General features: G+C 42.3%; 1 protein-coding gene across 3 annotated transcripts in view; it reads right to left on the reverse strand.

Annotated features, from left to right (window-relative positions):
- Positions 1–8,413: 8,413 nt before the first annotated feature.
- Positions 8,414–18,791, reverse strand: part of GNG2 (G protein subunit gamma 2) — a 120,480-nt gene continuing 110,102 nt past the window's right edge. For all 3 annotated transcript variants that reach the window (XM_034993155.1, XM_034993157.1, XM_034993158.1), the window contains one exon: positions 8,414–11,623. In XM_034993155.1, coding sequence (XP_034849046.1) covers positions 11,495–11,623 — 129 coding nt within the window. In that variant the 3' untranslated portion in view covers positions 8,414–11,494. The remainder of the gene's footprint in view (positions 11,624–18,791) is intronic.

Below are 18,791 nucleotides of genomic sequence, written 5' to 3' on the forward strand. Positions count from 1 at the left end.
CGACAATGAAATTCTCTATCTTTAGATGTAATGCCCGTGTGCTGTGAAAAACCTGACCACAGCACTGAGACGATGCTTCATGTCTCTAGCTCAAAATCTTCCTTCGGCTTCTTCCTGGCCCCAAAACCCACCTGCAGATGGAAACACGATGACGTGGTGCCTTCTGAGAACTTACCAGCAGAGGGTGCTCTTTAAAAAAGAATTATTTGGAAGCCGCTTTGCCGGGACCGGAAAATTCCCACACAGGAGGCACCATTTAATTTTAATTATTGTAATTAATGGTAAATGCAAGTGGAGCTTCCACAGGACATACACCAGAACAGGCACAGAGTGAAAGAAGTGCCAAGGGCGGGAAACCCAGCAGAGAACCTTCCCAAAGTGGCGCTCAGATGAGGATTTAAAGCCTCTAGTGGGGTTTGCTTCCTTACCAAGACTCCTGCAGTAAGAGGAATTTCCCCCAAGTAATTCTGAAACCTGCCACATTTAGCTCATGCTGCGTTAAAGTCAGAACTACTTACTTTGGCGTTCCTGAGAAATTATTCTCAACGTTCATGCAGAAAGCCCCCCTAAGCCAGGAGTTGGCAAACTTCTTCTGGTAATAATAGGTATTTTCACTGTTGCTTGCAGGCTCTGCAGTTTCTGTCATAACTTCCCAAGTCTGCTGTTGTAGCACAAAAATTAAACATATGGGTGTGGTTGTTTTCTAACAAAACTTAATTTATGGACCCTGAAATTTTAAATTTTGTCTAATTTTCACAGGTCACAAGTGTCATTCTTCTTTTGATTTTTTCCAACCATTTAAAAATGTAAAAACCGTTTTTCATTTGTAGGCCATTACAAAGACCAGATTTGGCCCATAGCCCGTGGTTTGCCAAACTCCTGCTCTAAGCCATCTGTCAGCCCCCTTTTAACTCCATCTGTAATTGCAACACCTCCCTGAGAGAATATCTTTGTAAATTTTTCTCCCCGAGACCATCTAGCAATATCCTCCAAAAACGATAAAGGAAACAAAACAGCTCTTTGAGGTCCTACTATTACTGAGCAAGAGTTGTTGAAAATTCTGCACTGGGTTCAGGGGTTCATAAAAACACATGATTTTCAAGGGTCAACACAACTAACTACTTTTTCTGGTGTGACTATTTACTGCAAAATGCATGTTTTGCCCGGGAGGCTCTGCTGGGTCAGCACTGAACTAGCAGGGAGAGTGTAAGCGAAGCCAGATACACCAGGGTCTTGGACATGTGTGTGACTGAACTTCTTCAGCTGCTCCTTCTTTCTCTGTAAAATGACGGGATGATATTCTCTAACCAAAGGGCCTTTAAGGAGGATGCCAAGAACCTGAAATGCAGTAGGCACTAAACGGACAGTAGCTTTTATTACCCAGAAGATAGAAATGAGCCCTCAGAAATATTTCATCAGTGTATGAGAACCAGCATATGCTCCAACATTAGTAATGGGTTATATAGTGTCTCAGTCCATCTGGGCTGCAATTGTCACAGAATATAGTAGTCCATGTGGGCTGGATACCATAGACAGGGTAGATCATAAACAACAGAAATGTATTACTCACAGTTTTGCAGGCTGGGAAGTCCAAGATCAAGGCGTCTGGTAAGGACCTGCTTCCTGGTTCACAGACAGCTGTCTTTTCTGTGTCCTCACACAGAGGAAGGAATGAGGGATTGTTCTGGAGTCTCTTTTCTAAGGGCACTAATCCCATTCATGAGCAGTCACCCTCATGACCTAATCACCACTTTTAAAGGGCCCACCTCCAAATACCATCACATCGGGGGCTAAGATTTCAACAGATGAATTTGGGGGGACACAAACATGCCGTGTCTAGAATACGGTAATACGACTGGATGGTAAGATCCTTGAGAGCAGGGCACACACAGAGTTCCTCTTTTTCTGACTCCCTTAGTCAGTGCCTGGCACCTAAAGAGGGCCTCCGTTGTTGAGGAACACCTGTGCCCTGATGGAAAGCCGTGCGTTGCTGCGAGCACACGCTTCTTGGTTATCTGGTTCCCATGGGGGCTCTGCACCTTTTCTTGCCTTTGAGCTATTTTACAACTCTGTGAGTTACGGGAAACTGATAGCCATGTGAAATGCTTCTTACTTTAGATATGCAACTAAATTCTGTCTCGGGGAGGTTCAATAGACTTCTCTCTCCCTTTGTGGAAGAAGATAGTTTTGTACCATGAGCAAATTCATTTCAGTATTCCTGATCGGCAAATGTCTCGGCTTTTTGACTTCTGCTTTATAACCAGTTGTAGCATTTACCCGATTTCCTTATCAATAATGAGTTAAGTAAAATCCTCGACGTGTGTTTCTTGCACCTGTGTGAGAGGCATGATTTTTAACTATTTTGTGGAAAATTATCTCCTAACACACCGTTTAATTGTGAAACTGAATTCAGGAATGTCTTTTTAGAAAACATTTGAACAGCATCCCAGGGGACAACCTAACATATTTCTGTCTTGCCTTTTGAATCATCTTCTCTTAGGTTCTACTCGGGACTCTGACACTAAATAGCTATAAGACTTAGAATGACACATTTCCTCATCTGCAAAATAAGGGGTTGGAGGAGGAAACTGTTCATAAAGTGGCAGTTTTCAAACTTTATGGTCGAAGGACTCCTTTCTACTTTTAAAATTATTGAGAACACCCTCAAATTATTAAGGCTTTGGTTTATGTGGGTTATATCTATTGCCATTTATCACATTGGAAAGTAAAACAGAATTTTCTTTAAAGATATGCACTTATTAATTCATTGAAGTAACAATAACAAACCCATTACATGTTAATATAAATAACATTTTTATGAAATATAAATATGTTCTAAAACAAAACATACAGTGAGACGAATGGCATTGTTTTACATTTTGGCAAATGCTTTTATTGCTTGGCTTAATACGAGTGCTGGATTCTCATATGTGCATTTGCATTCAATCTGCGGTGACGTCAACATTACGTAGGCTCTAGAAGCTCCATTGTACATTCATGAGACAATGAGAATAGAAAAGGCAAATAATATCATAGCATTATAATTTTGAGCTATCAGACCCCCAGAAAGGATCTCAGGACCCTCAGGAGTTCTGGAATATTATTTGAGACCAGCTGTTGTAAAGTAAACCAAGATGTCCTACAGGTGGAAGCAGCGATTTTTTGATGATGGGATGTACCAGGGCATCATGCCGACCGACCCCTTTCTTAAAGCGACAGTTTGCTTTGGCAAACAGTCTGGAGGAGTAAGCTTTTTCTCATGTGTGTACTTATGCAAATGCAGGAGCATCTGTTGCTCTGTGCTGGGATCCTGTGTGACAAGCTCTGGTGGGATATTGCATATTCCTGGAGTCAGGATAGGAAATGGGGTGGGGATGGGGAGGGGAAATGGGAATGAGCACCATTCTTATCTCTTTCCAAGAAGCTCTGGGTGAATTCTTGAAACTGCATTTGCAAGGGCCTCTGTCCTGAGATTCTTCCTGATCCCTTCTCAAATCGGGGCTTTTGGAATGAAGCCCCTGGAAGCCTCCACTGCCACCCAGACCCTGCTTCTGACCCTTGGAGGGTCACTGGGCTCTGAGATTACAAGGGAGCAGTTGTTAGAACAGCAACTGGAAAGGGAAGGGATTTTCCCCTCCTGAAAATCCGGAAAAAAACAAAACAAAACACTTCAGACCTTCCCTGTCAGACTCCTCCTTCATGGTTTTCCCTGCACGGGTTCAGTGATACCAGGAAATATTTCTTGTGCAAGTGACCACTTTCTAGGTACCAAATGACCACAGTGAAGAAGAGGCAAGGATCGACAAGAAAGAGTTCCCTGATTTCTTCCTTCCAGAAAAGCGATCCAGGGGTTTGAAGTTTACAAACAATCTACTTATTCTACAAATAAGAACAGATTCAGAACTTTCTAATAGCCTACTTCTCAAGTACTTGTGTTCCAATTTCCATGATAAGATAGTAATTAAGGGTTAAATTTTTGGAATCAAGACAGATGTAGGTTCTTATCTTTGATCTCCACTTCATAGCAATGGGAACTTGGGGGAAATGTCAACCTTTCCAGATCTCAAATTCCTTAGCTGTAAAATGGAGGGGAATTAGTTCAAGTGTCCCCCGAAGCAGAGCTGGACCTAGACCTTGGGTGAACATAGTTTAATGGTGGTGAGAGTGATCTTAGAAAGCAGAAAAGTAGGAAGAAAAAAAAAAATGAGACAGATCAGAGGGAAAAAATCAATAGGGTGTGTTCCTGGGCTGGTTACTATTCTGGACAATTGAGGCTCAATCCTGTCGGAGACCCTCCAAGAAACCATATGAAATGTACCCCAGAATTATCCTCTGAAGGGTGGGTGCCTGAGACATTAATCTCATCCCTCATTGCTTGAGGATTGCCTCTGGGGAGTGGGGGGGTGGGGGGAATGAATTTCCCCAGGGAAGAATGAATCTCCACCACAACTGTGGCTGAAATCAAAGTGGGTCACTGGATGTGACACGAGGCACACAAGATATCTGCTACAGGAGATAGATGACATCCGTGTCATAGAGTCACTGTGAGCATGAAACGCAACGGTATCTTAAAATCGTTGAGCATTGTGTCAGGCACATGGTTAAGTGCCTGATAAGTGTTTGCTTGGTTGTTGCCCCTATTATGACAGTCATCATCGTGATTGTGATCACTGCACGTTCTTCAGTGAGAGACACAGGGGTGACTTGATGGCTTAGGGGACTCCAGGGATGGTACCTAATCCACAGCCCATCTCTTCCGTACCACAGCCTGTATGATTTACCATGACCTAGGGCCAGTTGTTGTGATTATCACAGTACTCTTGTTTTCTCCTTTTGTGTGTGTGTGTGTTTTGCCAAAATTTGGGCACGAAGATAAGGCACATTCTGTCAGCTGTATGGGTGGAAAAAAGGCTGCTAACTGTTGCTTTGGAGGAGCTCTAATAGGACTTCCTACAATGATGGAAATGTTCTAGATCTCTGCTATCCCATACGGTAGCCACTAGCTGCATGTGGCTCTTGGACACTTGAGATATGGCTAGTGTGGCTGAGGGACTGAATTTTTACTTTTATTCCATTCTAGTTAATTTCTGTCTCAGTTTAAATAGCCACATGTAAACACAGTAGAGGGCACTTAAGGATAGTGTTCCCAGTGCATCGTGGAAAAGACCCTGCCCCTGGGGCTAAAATAAAGGTGATGTGGCCAGTGGTGTAATTCATCTGGCCCCTGGGCCCACAGGTGCCCGCTAGATCTCACTTCTGGTTTGGAGGGTGGTGGTATCACTGGGGTCAGGGAGCTGCTGACTGAAGAGAATGAAGTCCCAGCAACACTAGCTGGAACCGGTTTGGGGGAAGAGAGGCCACAAGCTCAGTGCAGTTTGGATCATTGTTCTGTGCACAGAGCCAATTGCTGACCATCGTGCGGCAGGGAGCCGCCTTCTTAGTTGCCTTTGGAAGGCTCGCAAGACCAGCGTTTACTAGTTGTACCTCTGCCTTGTCCCATTTCTCTCTGCAGGCATGTGTGCCATGCTGAACCCACAGTACTTGGCCATGATCGTTAACGTTCTCAAGTGCGGCGCGAGGCACCGAGGGCTGTTCAACTGGTGTCTTCTACTCCCAAGGAAATTAGGGTTTAACCAGAAAGACAAGATTTTCATATAATAAGCCACGGATTCTAGCATCCCCTCCTCTGCCCTCCTCCCCTCAGCTACCTGTGTTCTACAACTGTTCATTCCGATTGGTAATTGACTATTTCCTGGTCTCCTTCCTCCACTAAACTGCAAAGTGCGTGAAGGCAGGGGTGCAGTGTCTACCCCAGCACATGCCTCATACACAGTCAAATACTAAATTATTTGAGGCTGATGACAAGGGCAATAGGAGTCGAGAGGAAAGAGAGAAGTATTTCCTGCAGTCATTCACCGACAGTATGGAGTTCAGACGAGGTTTGAAAAATGAGCAAGATTTATTTACTTGAGTTGAGTAATGGCATTCTGGGGGCCATAAACAAAGACATGGAGGTAGGATTGAAAATATTATATTTATGGGAGACAAGATGAACCCACAAGAAAGTTTAGAAAACAAAGTAGAATTAGTAGGGTGGGGCTTGCCTCCCCAGGGCCCGAGTGTGGATCTGCTGGGTTGGTAAGAGCACCACGAGGCAGTGCTCCCGGGGTGTCTGAGCGTGCTGGAACTGGAGGGTGCTTCCAGGAGTCTGGAAAGATGGGGTTGACATCACTTGTTTCTGCCTTTAACCTTCCATCTCTCCTCCTCTAGAGGTAGCGCTTCAATCTCCTTAGACCTGCTGTTCTGCCCCTATGGTACGGTGATCCCACCTCCATGCCCGGGTTCAGGGATGGGTGGGATCGCAAACCAGATCCAGCCAATAAGAGTCTTAGGAAGTGCTGCAGGGATATAATCAGGGACTTGTGCTGGAGCTGTTATTTTCTTTCTTCTGTGATTGCTCAACTGGTGAGAGCAAGCAGGGAATTGCTGATACTATACTGAGGCTGCAGGGGAGAGTCTGAGACTTAAAGCAGTGCAGGGGGAAGCAGGACCAAAGGACAAAGAAAGACATCTGATGACATCATCTTAGCACCTGGATCCAGCTGAGCCTGAAGTGGGACCTATCTTTGAGCTTTTCAGTTTCAGTTAGGTTCCTGCTACTTGCAACCAAAGGAGTCCTGATGAATACCCAGGGTGGGTGGGATGGCTCAGAGTGGAAGGAGATGAGTCAGAGTGGCCACACCAGCAGGTGTTGCAGGAATTCAGATGTGAGGTACCGAGGGTGTGAACCAGGGGGATATGGCGGCCGAGAGGAAAGGAGGTGAGTTAAGCAGTTGAGAAGGAACTATTGAGACTTTCTTCTCTTCAAAAGTTGTGCAAGCAGCATCTAATGATTCTTTATCACCTCTTCCTTCATGATGCTTCCATGACTTCTCTCTTTCATTTGGTTTTGACAACTTGGTGAAGCAAATGAAGCAGGTATTCTTGTCCCCATTTTATAGTGTGGAGAAGTTAAAGGACTTGCCCAAGGTCATAGGGGAACACTGGGGCCTAGTTCTGATTCTCTAGCTCATGCTAGATGGGCTCTTGCACGGGTACAGTATGAAGTCACCAGGCACCGTCTTTCTGTCACCTTAGGATGGAGGTGCATCCCCACCCCCAGGACATGGAGAAACAGTAGGAGTTCTTACTGAGGAAAGGCCTGGGAGCCCATGACCCTTTTCATTAAAAATAAATTCTGCCTGAGTCTCCTGGTTCTAAATAGAAGAAAATGTAGATTTGGGGCAGAACCGAAGGGAAAGGGATTTCCCTTGGCAAATTATTTGCAATTTGTGGATTGGAGCTGACCCAGCTCCAATTCCCACGTCATTGTAAGTACTGTCTAAAATGTGACCAGCTTATTAAAGAACCAGAGCTGAAGGCAATCCTTTCACATGGGCTCAGCAAAACAGGAGCAGAGTTAAAACCCACCAGCTGCCTCCACACAGCGTCTCGTGTCCAGGATCTGTCTACATTTTCACCCACAGGTTCTATGTCTACCCCTGGTCAGGCACCTCCTGCGGCTCTGGGAGTAAGAGTGAGCACACCCACGATTGGTTTGTGCCTTTCGTTAGGCATTGTGAACAGCTACCTGTCGCAAATACTGACGTCGGTGGTCCTTAGGCTACAGCCTGCAGCGGAGCCACTGCAGAAATTCTGAGTGGGGCCCATCATCTGCCTCTTTAGTCGTGATTCTGAAGTAGGTGGTCCAGGGACCATTGTCTGCAAAACAGTGATGTACGTGGACAAGTGCACTAACTCCAAGTGGCCCCTTTATCAGTTTTAAGAGATGCTGCTGTCCCTGACGCAAGTCCTGGGAGAGCCAGTGCTCCCTTCTTTACTAACAGGGTCTATCACTCCCCGGCATCATTTGAGGGACCTACAGAAGGTTTTGTTGATTATCTCTGAGGAGCTGCTGAATCCAGAATTCTAGGCATTTCGTCTTCTCCAGTACTCCTTTTAAATCGTGAACAACTCAGGGAGAACAGCACTCTCTGTGGGTTTTTTTGTTCGTTTGTTTTGTTTTTGTTTTTGGTGAAGGACAAATCCCAGTGTGGCACACTCAACAGCACGTTAGCGTTGTATTGCAGCTCATCCGTCCTCACGGTCCAGCCTGCCAGAGCCCTGGGCTCTTCCTCATCACCTTTCTCTGTCCCCAGGCATGGGCCTCTAAGATGTAGGGACCCAGGGAGAAAGAGTCTCATGTGAATCCTTCCTTAGAGCACCTCTATTAACAAAATCCTTAAGAAAATGAATGGATTATCCTATTTCCCCACCCACCCTGTTATGGGTCATCATCCTTCTCAAATTTACCTTGAAATCGATGGGCGAGCTGGCCCCCAGGCCCTCACAATGAAATTGACTGCATATGAAATGAATTTGAAAATTCCATTTATTAAAACAAATACATTGTCCATGTGGGATGAAAATGTGCACATCACATTCAGGTGTTCCTGCTTTAACATTCCTGTATTTCCCTCTCTTTGAAAGACACACTCCATAGATCTTATATAGGAAAAAGGTGAACAATCCTTGGGTTGGGAAAACATTAATGATACGTAATAATTCACCATTGCCAGGAGCAGCTTGAAGCAAATATTAAAAAAAAAAAAAGAAAACTACAAAAACTAAGACAGCATGCTCAATTTCCCCAAATCCCATTTGTGAATAGGAGTATGTTGGAGAAATGGTTTTCAATTTTTCCTTGGTAAGCAATCTGCTTCAAATATTATTATCAAAATTAACCTCAGATCAAAGTACTGTTTTGCAACCTCTAATTTAAATTAAATTAGTACTTGATTTAAAATTGAAAAAGAAAGAAAGAAAGAAAGAAAGAAAGAAAGAAAGAGAAAGAGAATGAATGAATGAATCAGAATTAATATTGAGGGTTATTGTTAGAGTTTAAACTAACTGCATGACAGATTTTCATTACTATCCAATACATTATATACAGAAATTAGGGCCTTGAATAATTAAATTTTCCTATTAGTTATTCCTTAAGATAAAGTTATGCTGGTGGAAATGATCGTTGAATTTCTAACAGAATTAAAGCTCTTTAGAGGTATAAGTCATCAAAAGATTTCTTTCCCCCTTAACAAGTAAAAATATCGATAAGCAAAAACTCATATAAAGACTCTGGTATTATAATACCATACTACAGGACATGAAGTTATTAAAAAGCCGAAACATTTTCCTTAAACTTAATTTCAGATGGGCTGTACATTTTCTGCTTTTTCTCTTTTGTAAACAAGGTCACAAGTTTGGAAGTTCCGTAACTTTTAACTATCAGAGCCGTATTATAGTGCTTCCTTCAAGTTTTAATTCCATTTTAATTGCTCCAAAGATCTAGATTTACATAAAAATATAAAGCATTCCTCTAAGAAAAATAAATGGGTGTGGATTATGAAAATCCTTGGGGTCTTACAATGACACCTTAATCACCATCAAAAGGTGCTTCATTCACAGTTGTTTTTATGTGACCACATATTCAATTCATGTTTTGGCTAATTTTAAAAATGTGATACGCTTTTAGCTGATTCCACAGTATTACTAAGCTAAAGGTACAATACTGTATGTAGTTTAATAAATACTCTGCCGGGGTCTTCCCACTAAATCTTCATTAGTGTCTCGCTGACTGTAACAACATCCCAAGGTTTGAACAGAAGCATCTGGTTATAGAAGTAGATTTGTACATTTTGCAAATATCTTAGCATTCCCTTGCCCCTGCCCCAGGTGTGAGCTTTATTTGGATGTATTTATTCTTTTGTCATCATGCCCATAAAAGGAGCTAAGGAAAATATTTATTAACTCTTTCGAAATCTGTCCTTGCCATATTAAGCTTTTATATCTTCTCCTTTCCTTCCTTTCCATTTTTTTTTTAACAGAAGGAAGAGAACGGAAAGAGAATAGAATTAATTTGGAAACGGTCTTTTGCAATTTCAAAGTAAACAGCAAGCTGTAAGACCAGTCCTCTTTTGCCTGGAAAAAAGTGATGCAGGTTTCTAGGACCTTCCATTACTGATGAAGGCTAGAGCTGTAATGAAAAATCACTTTCAGTATCATCTCTTAGGAAGAGAGAGCTCTAGCTGCAAGGAAGTTGTAAATAAAGACTGAGAGACTCTAACAAACAAGATGGAGAACAAAACCAGAAAAGGTTCTATGGCAAAATTTGGTGAGTGAAAAGCGAAGACAATCCCAGTGGCAAAAGAGAGCCAGAACCCTTTCTCGTGGTGCTGGCACACCTGCCCCCTTCTCCCTAGCAGGTGAACAGCTAGGATTCTGAGAATGGGTCTTCTCTGGAGTCCTTGGTTTATTTCTCCTGATACTTGAAGAAACAGAAAGTGTTCTTTCAATCTAGAATTTCCATGATGCAGGGAAAGATGAAATTGGCTCTTACTCTGTGACAAAAACGCCTTCCCATTGATGGTGAATCCTTCCTTCCCTCTCCTGCTTGGTGGTTCCTGTGCTGCCCTGGATCCTGGATACAACCAAAATGCTTTGGATTCTGGAAAATACGTTGAAGAGGCGTTTACGCTACTGTGAACTCAGAGGTATTTTAGGCATGGCTAAGGCTCTGAAGTAATCTCAGTTTTCAAGACACTGAGTTTTTTCTTCTCCAGCTTCTTTTCTCTCTCGTTCCTGTTCCAAACTTGAGTAAAACAACAAACCTTCTGAATGGATGTAACATAGGGACATTTTCATGCAGTATTACTCAAAAATTGTCACAAATATATGAAAGCACCAGTCACAACACATGATTTACTTTTACTTGCAGAATCAAAGCTATCATGTACAAATGTTAGGAACTGTGATAAGAGAACACAGACAACCGGCATTTTTTGTTATCACCATGAGGACAAACCACCGGGAACAGCTCCCTAAACATTTGGGTGCTCATCCTTGGGAGTTCAGTCTTACAGACAAGTCCAGTCTTCTCTCTGTACTACTCTAATGGGAAGGGTGGAAGGAGAGGCAGGGGAGAAGGAAAAAAGAAAAAAGGCACAAAGACTAAACATCAATGCCATTAAACCAAACCGCGGCTACACTGGACAATTCAGCTTATCAAAGAGTATTCTAAAGGCAATATTCATTCCAAGAAGGTCATACATATCTTAGTTCAGTACAGCTGTCTGTTTTTATTTTTATTATTTTTTTTAAATATGAAGCAGAAACATAAGGTTTGGGGAGGGATAGCAGAAAAGAAACGAGGCGGATTTTATCTTTACATATTCCCCTCCTCCAGGCAGTTCTGCAGCTATCAGATCTCTTAACTCGGGATGTGGTTTGGCTTTCATTCTCAAGGGGACCGGTTCTTTAAACATGCATAGCCTGGAGTTTCCAGGATGGTTCTCCTCCCTCTCTTTAAATGCTGTGGACTAGAAAGGCGCCCACTTTGCTGAAAACTCGACATCAGTGTCCCAGGAGCCCTGAGGCTCTTCAGGCTCCTCGTGAAGACTTAAAGGATGGCGCAGAAAAACTTCTTCTCCCTAAATGGGTTTTCTGAAGCCGGGACGGGGGTCAGCAGGGGGTCTTCCTTGGCATGCGCCTCGCAGTAGGCCATCAAGTCTGCGGCAGCCTTGGATACCTGAAGAAGGGGACAAAAACAAGCCGCCCTTAAGCAGAAGCATTTGCGGAAGCATCGACGCATGCGCAAGCAGCCAGGGCGGACTTCCGGGTCCAGCCCCAGGACGGACTTCCGGGTCCAGCCCCAGGACGGACTTCCGGGTCCAGCCCCAGGACTTGGGCTCCTCTCGGTGCTCTGCGGGCGTCACCAGCTCGCGGGGGAAGGGAGAGGGGCGCTCAACCTCCTGAGGGCCTCCGTTTTCTTATCTGCAAAGAAGGGCGTTGGTGATCTCGATCTCATGGGGCTGTCTCCAGCAGGTCCCAGGTCCGGGACTAGGGAGGGGTGAGTGAGGCTCTTAGGGCACAAACGGAATGGAGTGCTGTTAGGGTCATGTGATAATCAACCCTGCGTTTGTACAGCCCTGACAATGGGGGGTCGCCTTGAATTGTGTGCCTCCTTACTCGCCTCACCCTCGTCCCAGCCCTGGCTGCAAGGGTTAAATGAGATAATCCACGGAAATAGCTTAGTGCCTGGCACATAGTAGGTTTTCCACACGGGATGCGTGAAGCCATATTGATTTCCTTTTTATTTATGTATTTGTATGTATGTATGTATTTAAAAATTGTATTTATTTGAGAGTGAGCGCGCAGGAGCAGGGTGGGGGGCAGGGAGGGCAAAGGCAGAGGGAGAAGCAGACTCCCTGCTGAGCAGGGAGCCCCTGGCGTGCCTCCATCCCAGGACCCCTGGATCACGACCTGAGCCGAAGGCAGACGCTTAACCAACTGAGCCACTCAGACTCAGTCTTTATATATCATTATATATAATTTATTGTACGTCTGAAATATGTATTACTTCAATCTGGTACTGTATCCTTTAGGGGGTCCCACTGCGAGGCTGGTCAGTGATTTCAATGATGCAGTTACTTCTCACATTCCTGTAGCTTCTTGGGAATGGTCTGGAATACCTTCCTTCAACCAGCCTTCAGAATGGCAAATTTTCACTACTTGAGGGTGGACTTAATTTGGGAAAATAAACTAAAGGTCAATTACAACCACATCTGGGGGCTAGGTGGATGATCCACCTGAGGAACGTCAATTTGGGCTCAGTAACCATAAAGTTAAGAGTCACTTTCTTACATGACATAATATACTTGCTCTGGAGATCACTCCAAGAGTTTTTAACATCACTGTACTACCAGGATAGCCTTTCAAAGTGACTACTGAAAGGATAATCCTCTGTAAGATTGGGATGGATGATACCATTGCTAAAAAAAATTCACTGCCCCACCCTACAGGTAGTGGATTACACATACCCACACAGTGACATCAGACTTGCTCCACCAATGAGATGTGAGAGAAGTGATGTGGGTCACTTTGGGGCAGAAGCATCAAGAACCAATACATCCTTTGCCATGCTCTTTCTCTCTGCCAATTTGTCCAACTGAAATAATTTACTGAGAACCACCTTAATTGATTCAGAGGTTTTAACAAAAGGCACAGTGGCCACACCCTTGATTTGTTCCTTGCCTTATGGTTGCGTTGATTAGAGCTTTGTTACTTAAAGACCTTTCAATTTTATGGTTTAATGCTTTCCTCTTCTAACCCCCTAAGTCTTAGAATTTTCGGACTCTGATCCTTTCATCACAGGCCAGACAGAGGCAATATTCTGGGTAGAGGCTGCTGCATGTGCCAGGGTCCCTGCTCAAAGTGACATGGTGTGGAGTGGCAGCTGATCTGCAAAGGACATGTGGTGGGAATAAGAAGTATAACTTTGTTGTTGTAAGCCCCTAAGAATGGGAGGAGAGGACCTTTTGTTACTGCAACAAAATCCAGTCTACTCTGACTGATACAAAGAGGTAGGTATTAGTGTGTTAGTTTCTTCTTCTGCCTTAACAAATTGCCACAAACTGGGTGACTTAAAACAACAGAAATTTATTCTCTGACAGTTGGTGCTAGAGACTGCAAGTTCAAAATCAAGGTATCAGCAGGGCTGGTTTCCACTGGAGGCCCAAGGAGAATCTGTTCCATGCTTCTTAGCCTGGTGGTTTCCAGCAATCCTTGGTGTCCCTTGGCTTGTAAATGTATCACACCAATCTCTGCCCATATCTTTACATAGCCTTCTGTCCTTTGTGTCTCTGTCCATGACATTCTCTTCTTTGTCTGTGCCCAAATCTCCTACCTACCTATCATTGGATTAGGGCCCACCCTAATCCACTATGAGCTCATCTCAACTTGATTACATCTACAAATATCCTACTTCCAAATAAGATCACATTCTAAGGTTCCAGGTAGGTTTAGGGGACACTGTCCAATGGCAGTATAGTTGTGTAAAAGTCAGTCAGCCTCACTTTCTTTTTGCATTTAAAATAATCTTTTATTTACCTTTTTTCCAGCTTTATTGAGATATAATTGATAGATAACAGTGTGTAACTTTAAGGTGTATATTGCAATGATTTGATACACTACTATATTGTGAAATGATAACTACAGTAGGTTAATTAACACCTCACATAATTACCTTTTTCTTTATGTGTATGATGAGAGCATTTAAGATCTACTCTTTTAGCAACTTGCAAGTATATAATACAGTATTGTTAACTGTAGTAATCGTGCTGTGGATTCCATCCCCAGAATTTATTCATCTTATAACTGGAAGTTCATAGCCTTTGACCAACCTCTCCCCATTTCCTCACCATCCAGCCCCCAGTAACCACCATTCTACTGTTTCTGTGAGTCAGATTTTTTAGGTTTCACATGATATCACACAGTATTTGTCTTTCTCTGTCTGACTTATCTCACTTAGCATAGTGCCCTCAAAGTCCATCATATTATCACATAATATTCCGTTGTATGTATATAACACATCTTCTTTATCCATTCATCTACAGATGAACACTTAGGTTGTTTCCATATCTTGACTATTGTGAATAATGCTGCAATGAATATGGGGGTGCAGATAACTCTGTGAAATTCTGATTTTATTTCCCTTGGCTATATATCCAGAACTGGGATGGCTGGATCATAGGGTAGTTCTACTTTTAACTTTTTGAGGACCCTCCATAGTGTTTTCCATAGTGGTTGCACCATTATACATTCCCACCAACAGCACATAGGGTTCCCTTTTCTCCGCATCTTCACCAACACTTGTTATCACTTGTCTTTTTGATAATAGCCATTCTAACGGGTGTGAAGTGCTATCTCGTGCTTTTGATTTGCATTCCGCTAATTAGTATTTTGAACATCTTTTCACATACCTGTTGGCCAGTTATATGTCTTCTTTGGAAACATGTCAACTCAGTTACTCTGCCCATTTTTTAATCAGATTTTTTTTCTTGCATGAGTTCTTTATATATTTTGGATATTAACTCCTTACCATATATATGGTTTGCAAATATTTTCTCCTTTTCCATAGGTTGCCTTTTCATTTTGTTGTCTTTTGCTGTGCAGAACCTTTTAGTCTCATGCAGACCCCTTATTTTTGCTTTTGTTGCATGTATGTTTGCTGTCATATTCAAGAAATCATGGCCAAGACCAATGTCAAGGAGTTCACCCCCTATGTGTTCTTCTAGTTTTACAGCTTCAGGTCTCATATTTAAGCCTTTGATCCATTTTGAGTTAATTTTTGTGGGTGGTGTAAGATGTGGATCCCGTTTCATTCTTTTTTTTTTTTTTTTAATTTATTTATTTGACACAGAGAGATACAGCGAGAGAGGGAACACAAGCAGGGGGAGTGGGAGAGGGAGAAGCAGGCTTCTCGCGGAGCAGGGAGCCTGATGTGGGGCTCAATCCCAGGACCCTGGGATCATGATCTGAGCCGAAGGCAGACGCTTAACGACTGAGCCACCAGCCGCCCCTCCTCTTTCATTTCTGCTTTTATTTCAGCCTTCGCTCTTTTTTTTCTTAGCCTAGCTAAGGATTTGTCAGTTTTGTTTATCTTTTCAAAAACCAGCTCTAGGTTTCATTGATCTTTTCTATTATTTTTCTGGTTTCTATTTCATTTATTTCTGCTCTTATCTTTATTTCCTTCTTTCTGCTAACTTAAGGCTTAATTTGTTCTTTTTTTAGTTCCTAAGGTTTAAAGTTAGGTTATTTAGGATCTTTCTTCTTTTTTTTAAATGTAGGTGAAAGGAAACTTCCCTCTTGGAACTGCTTTTGCTGCATCTCATAAGTTTAGGGATGTTGTGTTTCCACTTTTTTGTTTTCAGATATTTATCTACCTTCTAATTTCTTCTTTGATCCATTGGTTTGCTGTTCATGGGTGTGTTGTATAATTTCCACACGTGTGTGAATTATCCAGTTTTCCTCTTATTACTGATTTGTAGTTTCATACCACTGTGGCTGGAAAAGATTCTTGGTACAATTTCTTTTTTTAAATTTTTTTTTTTAAGATTTTATTTATTTGCGAGAGAGAGAATGAGAGACAGAGAGCATGAGAGGGAGGAGGGTCAGAGGGAGAAGCAGACTCCCTGCTGAGCAGGGAGCCTGATGTGGGACTCGATCCCAGGACTCCAGGATCATGACCTGAGCCGAAGGCAGTTGCTTAACCAACTGAGCCACCCAGGCGCCCGGTACAATTTCAATCTTCTTAAATTCGCTAAGACTTATTTTGTGGCCTATTATTTGTCCTATCCTGGGGAATATAACATGTACACTTCAGAAGAATGTATATTCTGCTGCTGTTGGATGGAATGTTCTGTATATGTCTTTTAGATCCATTTGGTCTGAAGTATAGTTCAAGTCCAACATTTCCTTATGAATTTTCTGTCTGGATGATCTATCCATTGTTAAAAGTGGGCTATTAAATTTGCTATATTATTTTATTATTGTCTATTTCTCTCATCAGGTCTGGTAATAATTTGCTTTTTTAAAAAAAGATTTTATTTATTTATTTGTCAGAAAGAGAGCGAGCACAAGCAGGGGGAGCTGCAGGTGGAGGGAGAAGCAGGCTCCCTGCCGAGCAAGGAGCCCGATGCAGGACTTTATCCCAGGACCCTGGGATCATGACCTGAGCCGAAGGCAGATGCTTAACCAACTGATCCACCCAGGCATCCCAGGTCTGCTAATATTTGGTTAATATGTTTAGGTGTTCTTGTTTTGGGTGTATATCTATTTATGATGGTTATATCCTCTTGATTAATTGACCCCTTTATCATATGAGGATCTTTGTCTCTTGTTACAGTTTTTGGCTTAAAGCATTGCTCTTTAATTGACATTGCATTGCTTATAAAAAATATTTTTATTATGCTCCTATTATGTTTCAGACATTGGGTTTTCTCTTTTGCTCTACACAATAATCCTGAGGTAAGAAGTGTTAAATTCCTTTCATAGGTGAAAAATTAAGGCTCAGCAGATGGCTTGAATTGTTCAATGTCATATAGCAAAGCACTTGGCAGAAAAAGAACTGAACCCTTGATGCTTTGCCATCAAACCACAGATATCTACATACGAGCTACTCAAATACAGGGCTGGTTCCAAAGGTTGAAATTGAAATTCTTTGCACATCTTTATGAAATGCTACTATGATGGAATGAAAGGAAACAGCCTGTTCTTGTCTTAGCTCCTCTAAATGAAAGCAAAGGACAGACTCTCAGACTGAATCTCAATTACTTTGTGTGTGTGTGTGTGTGTGTCTTTTACTTGCTTGAGCCATAGTCATTATTACTGCAAACAGGAGCTCAACAGTAAGCAGCAAAGACCAGGCAACAGTAATATCTAAAACTCACTTGTTAAGAAGAGATCCAGCACCACCCCCACTCTTCTGCAATGTTCACACACAAACACAGGCATACGTTAGAAATATTGCAGGTTCAGTTCCAGACTACTGGAATAAAGTGAATACCACAATAAAACGAGTCAGATGAATTTTTTGATTCCCTATGGCATATAAAAGTTATGTTTAAACTATACCGCGGTCTATTAAGTGTGCAAATCCATTATGCCTAAGAAAACAATGTACATTCTTTAATTCAAAAATACTGCATTGTTAAAAAATGCTAATCATCATCTGAGCTTTCAGCAAGTCATAATCACTAGTCACAGATCACCAAAACAAATCATGAAAGAGTTTAAAATATTGCAAGAATTACCCAAATGTGACACAGCGATATGAAGGGAGCAAATGCTACTGGCAAAATGACACAAATAGACTTGCTCAATGCAGGGTTGCCAAAAACCCTTCAGTGTGTAGAAACTGCAGTATCTGAGAAGTGCAGTAAAGCAAAGCACAATAAAACAAGGTAGGCCTGTGTGTGGAAATTTTCAAAATCTTTTTATGATACAGAAAGTGCTATATTGGGCAAAATTAATAGCTTAAGAGTTGCTTACATCTTATATTTGAACACTTGATTCCGAATGGTTTCTTTCTCAAATTATTTTCTGAGTTTTATCTTGTTTCCTTAACTAGATTGCAGTTCCCTGTGGGTGATAATCCAACACATGGTCAGAATCCTAGCAGTAATGAGAATAACTATTAATATTTATCTGCCCTTGCTATATGTCAGAATTGTGCTAACCACTTTACATACAGTATCTTATTTAATCCTTACAACGTTATGGGTCACAGGCTATTATTGTCCTCATCTTAAATATGTGAATTTGAGGCTTCATTAGGAAGGTGTTTGCCTAGGTCTCACAGCTCATGAGTGGCTGAGTAGTGAGTCCTAGTGTTCCCTGACTTAATCCTATGAATATTCTTCCTTTCTAACCCATAGTGTCATCCTTGTCCCCTGTCTTAAATGAGTCACAGCAATAGTCTGCCTGGCAAGTCTCTTTCTGACTATCCCTGCTAATGTTCTGCACACAGTGTCCTTTATATTATATATCCTTAGGCCTACTTCCATTAATATTTCCCCAATAACCCTAGGCAATCTCTCTCTTTTCGGTCCTATTGCTTATTACTCCAAAAATATCTCAAATTTGTCTCCTTATTGTCACTGCTGTTGTGACTACCCATGTTTAAGCCCCTTCTTCTTTGTCCATGTTTACAGAAATAACCTCTTAAATAAAAAGTGATTAATTTGGGTTTTCCAAGGGGTCTGCTGTAAACTGAATGTTTGTGCCCTCCAAAATTTACATGTTAAAACTTAATTCCCAGGGGCGCCTGGGTGGCTCAGTCGGTTAAGCGACTGCCTTCGGCTCAGGTCATGATCCTGGAGTCCCAGGATCGAGTCCCGCATCGGGCTCCCTGCTCA

Source organism: Mirounga leonina, unplaced genomic scaffold (genome assembly GCF_011800145.1).
Source record: "Mirounga leonina isolate KUSES-001 unplaced genomic scaffold, KU_Mleo_1.0 Mir_82, whole genome shotgun sequence".
NCBI classification, from domain to species: Eukaryota; Metazoa; Chordata; class Mammalia; order Carnivora; family Phocidae; genus Mirounga; species Mirounga leonina.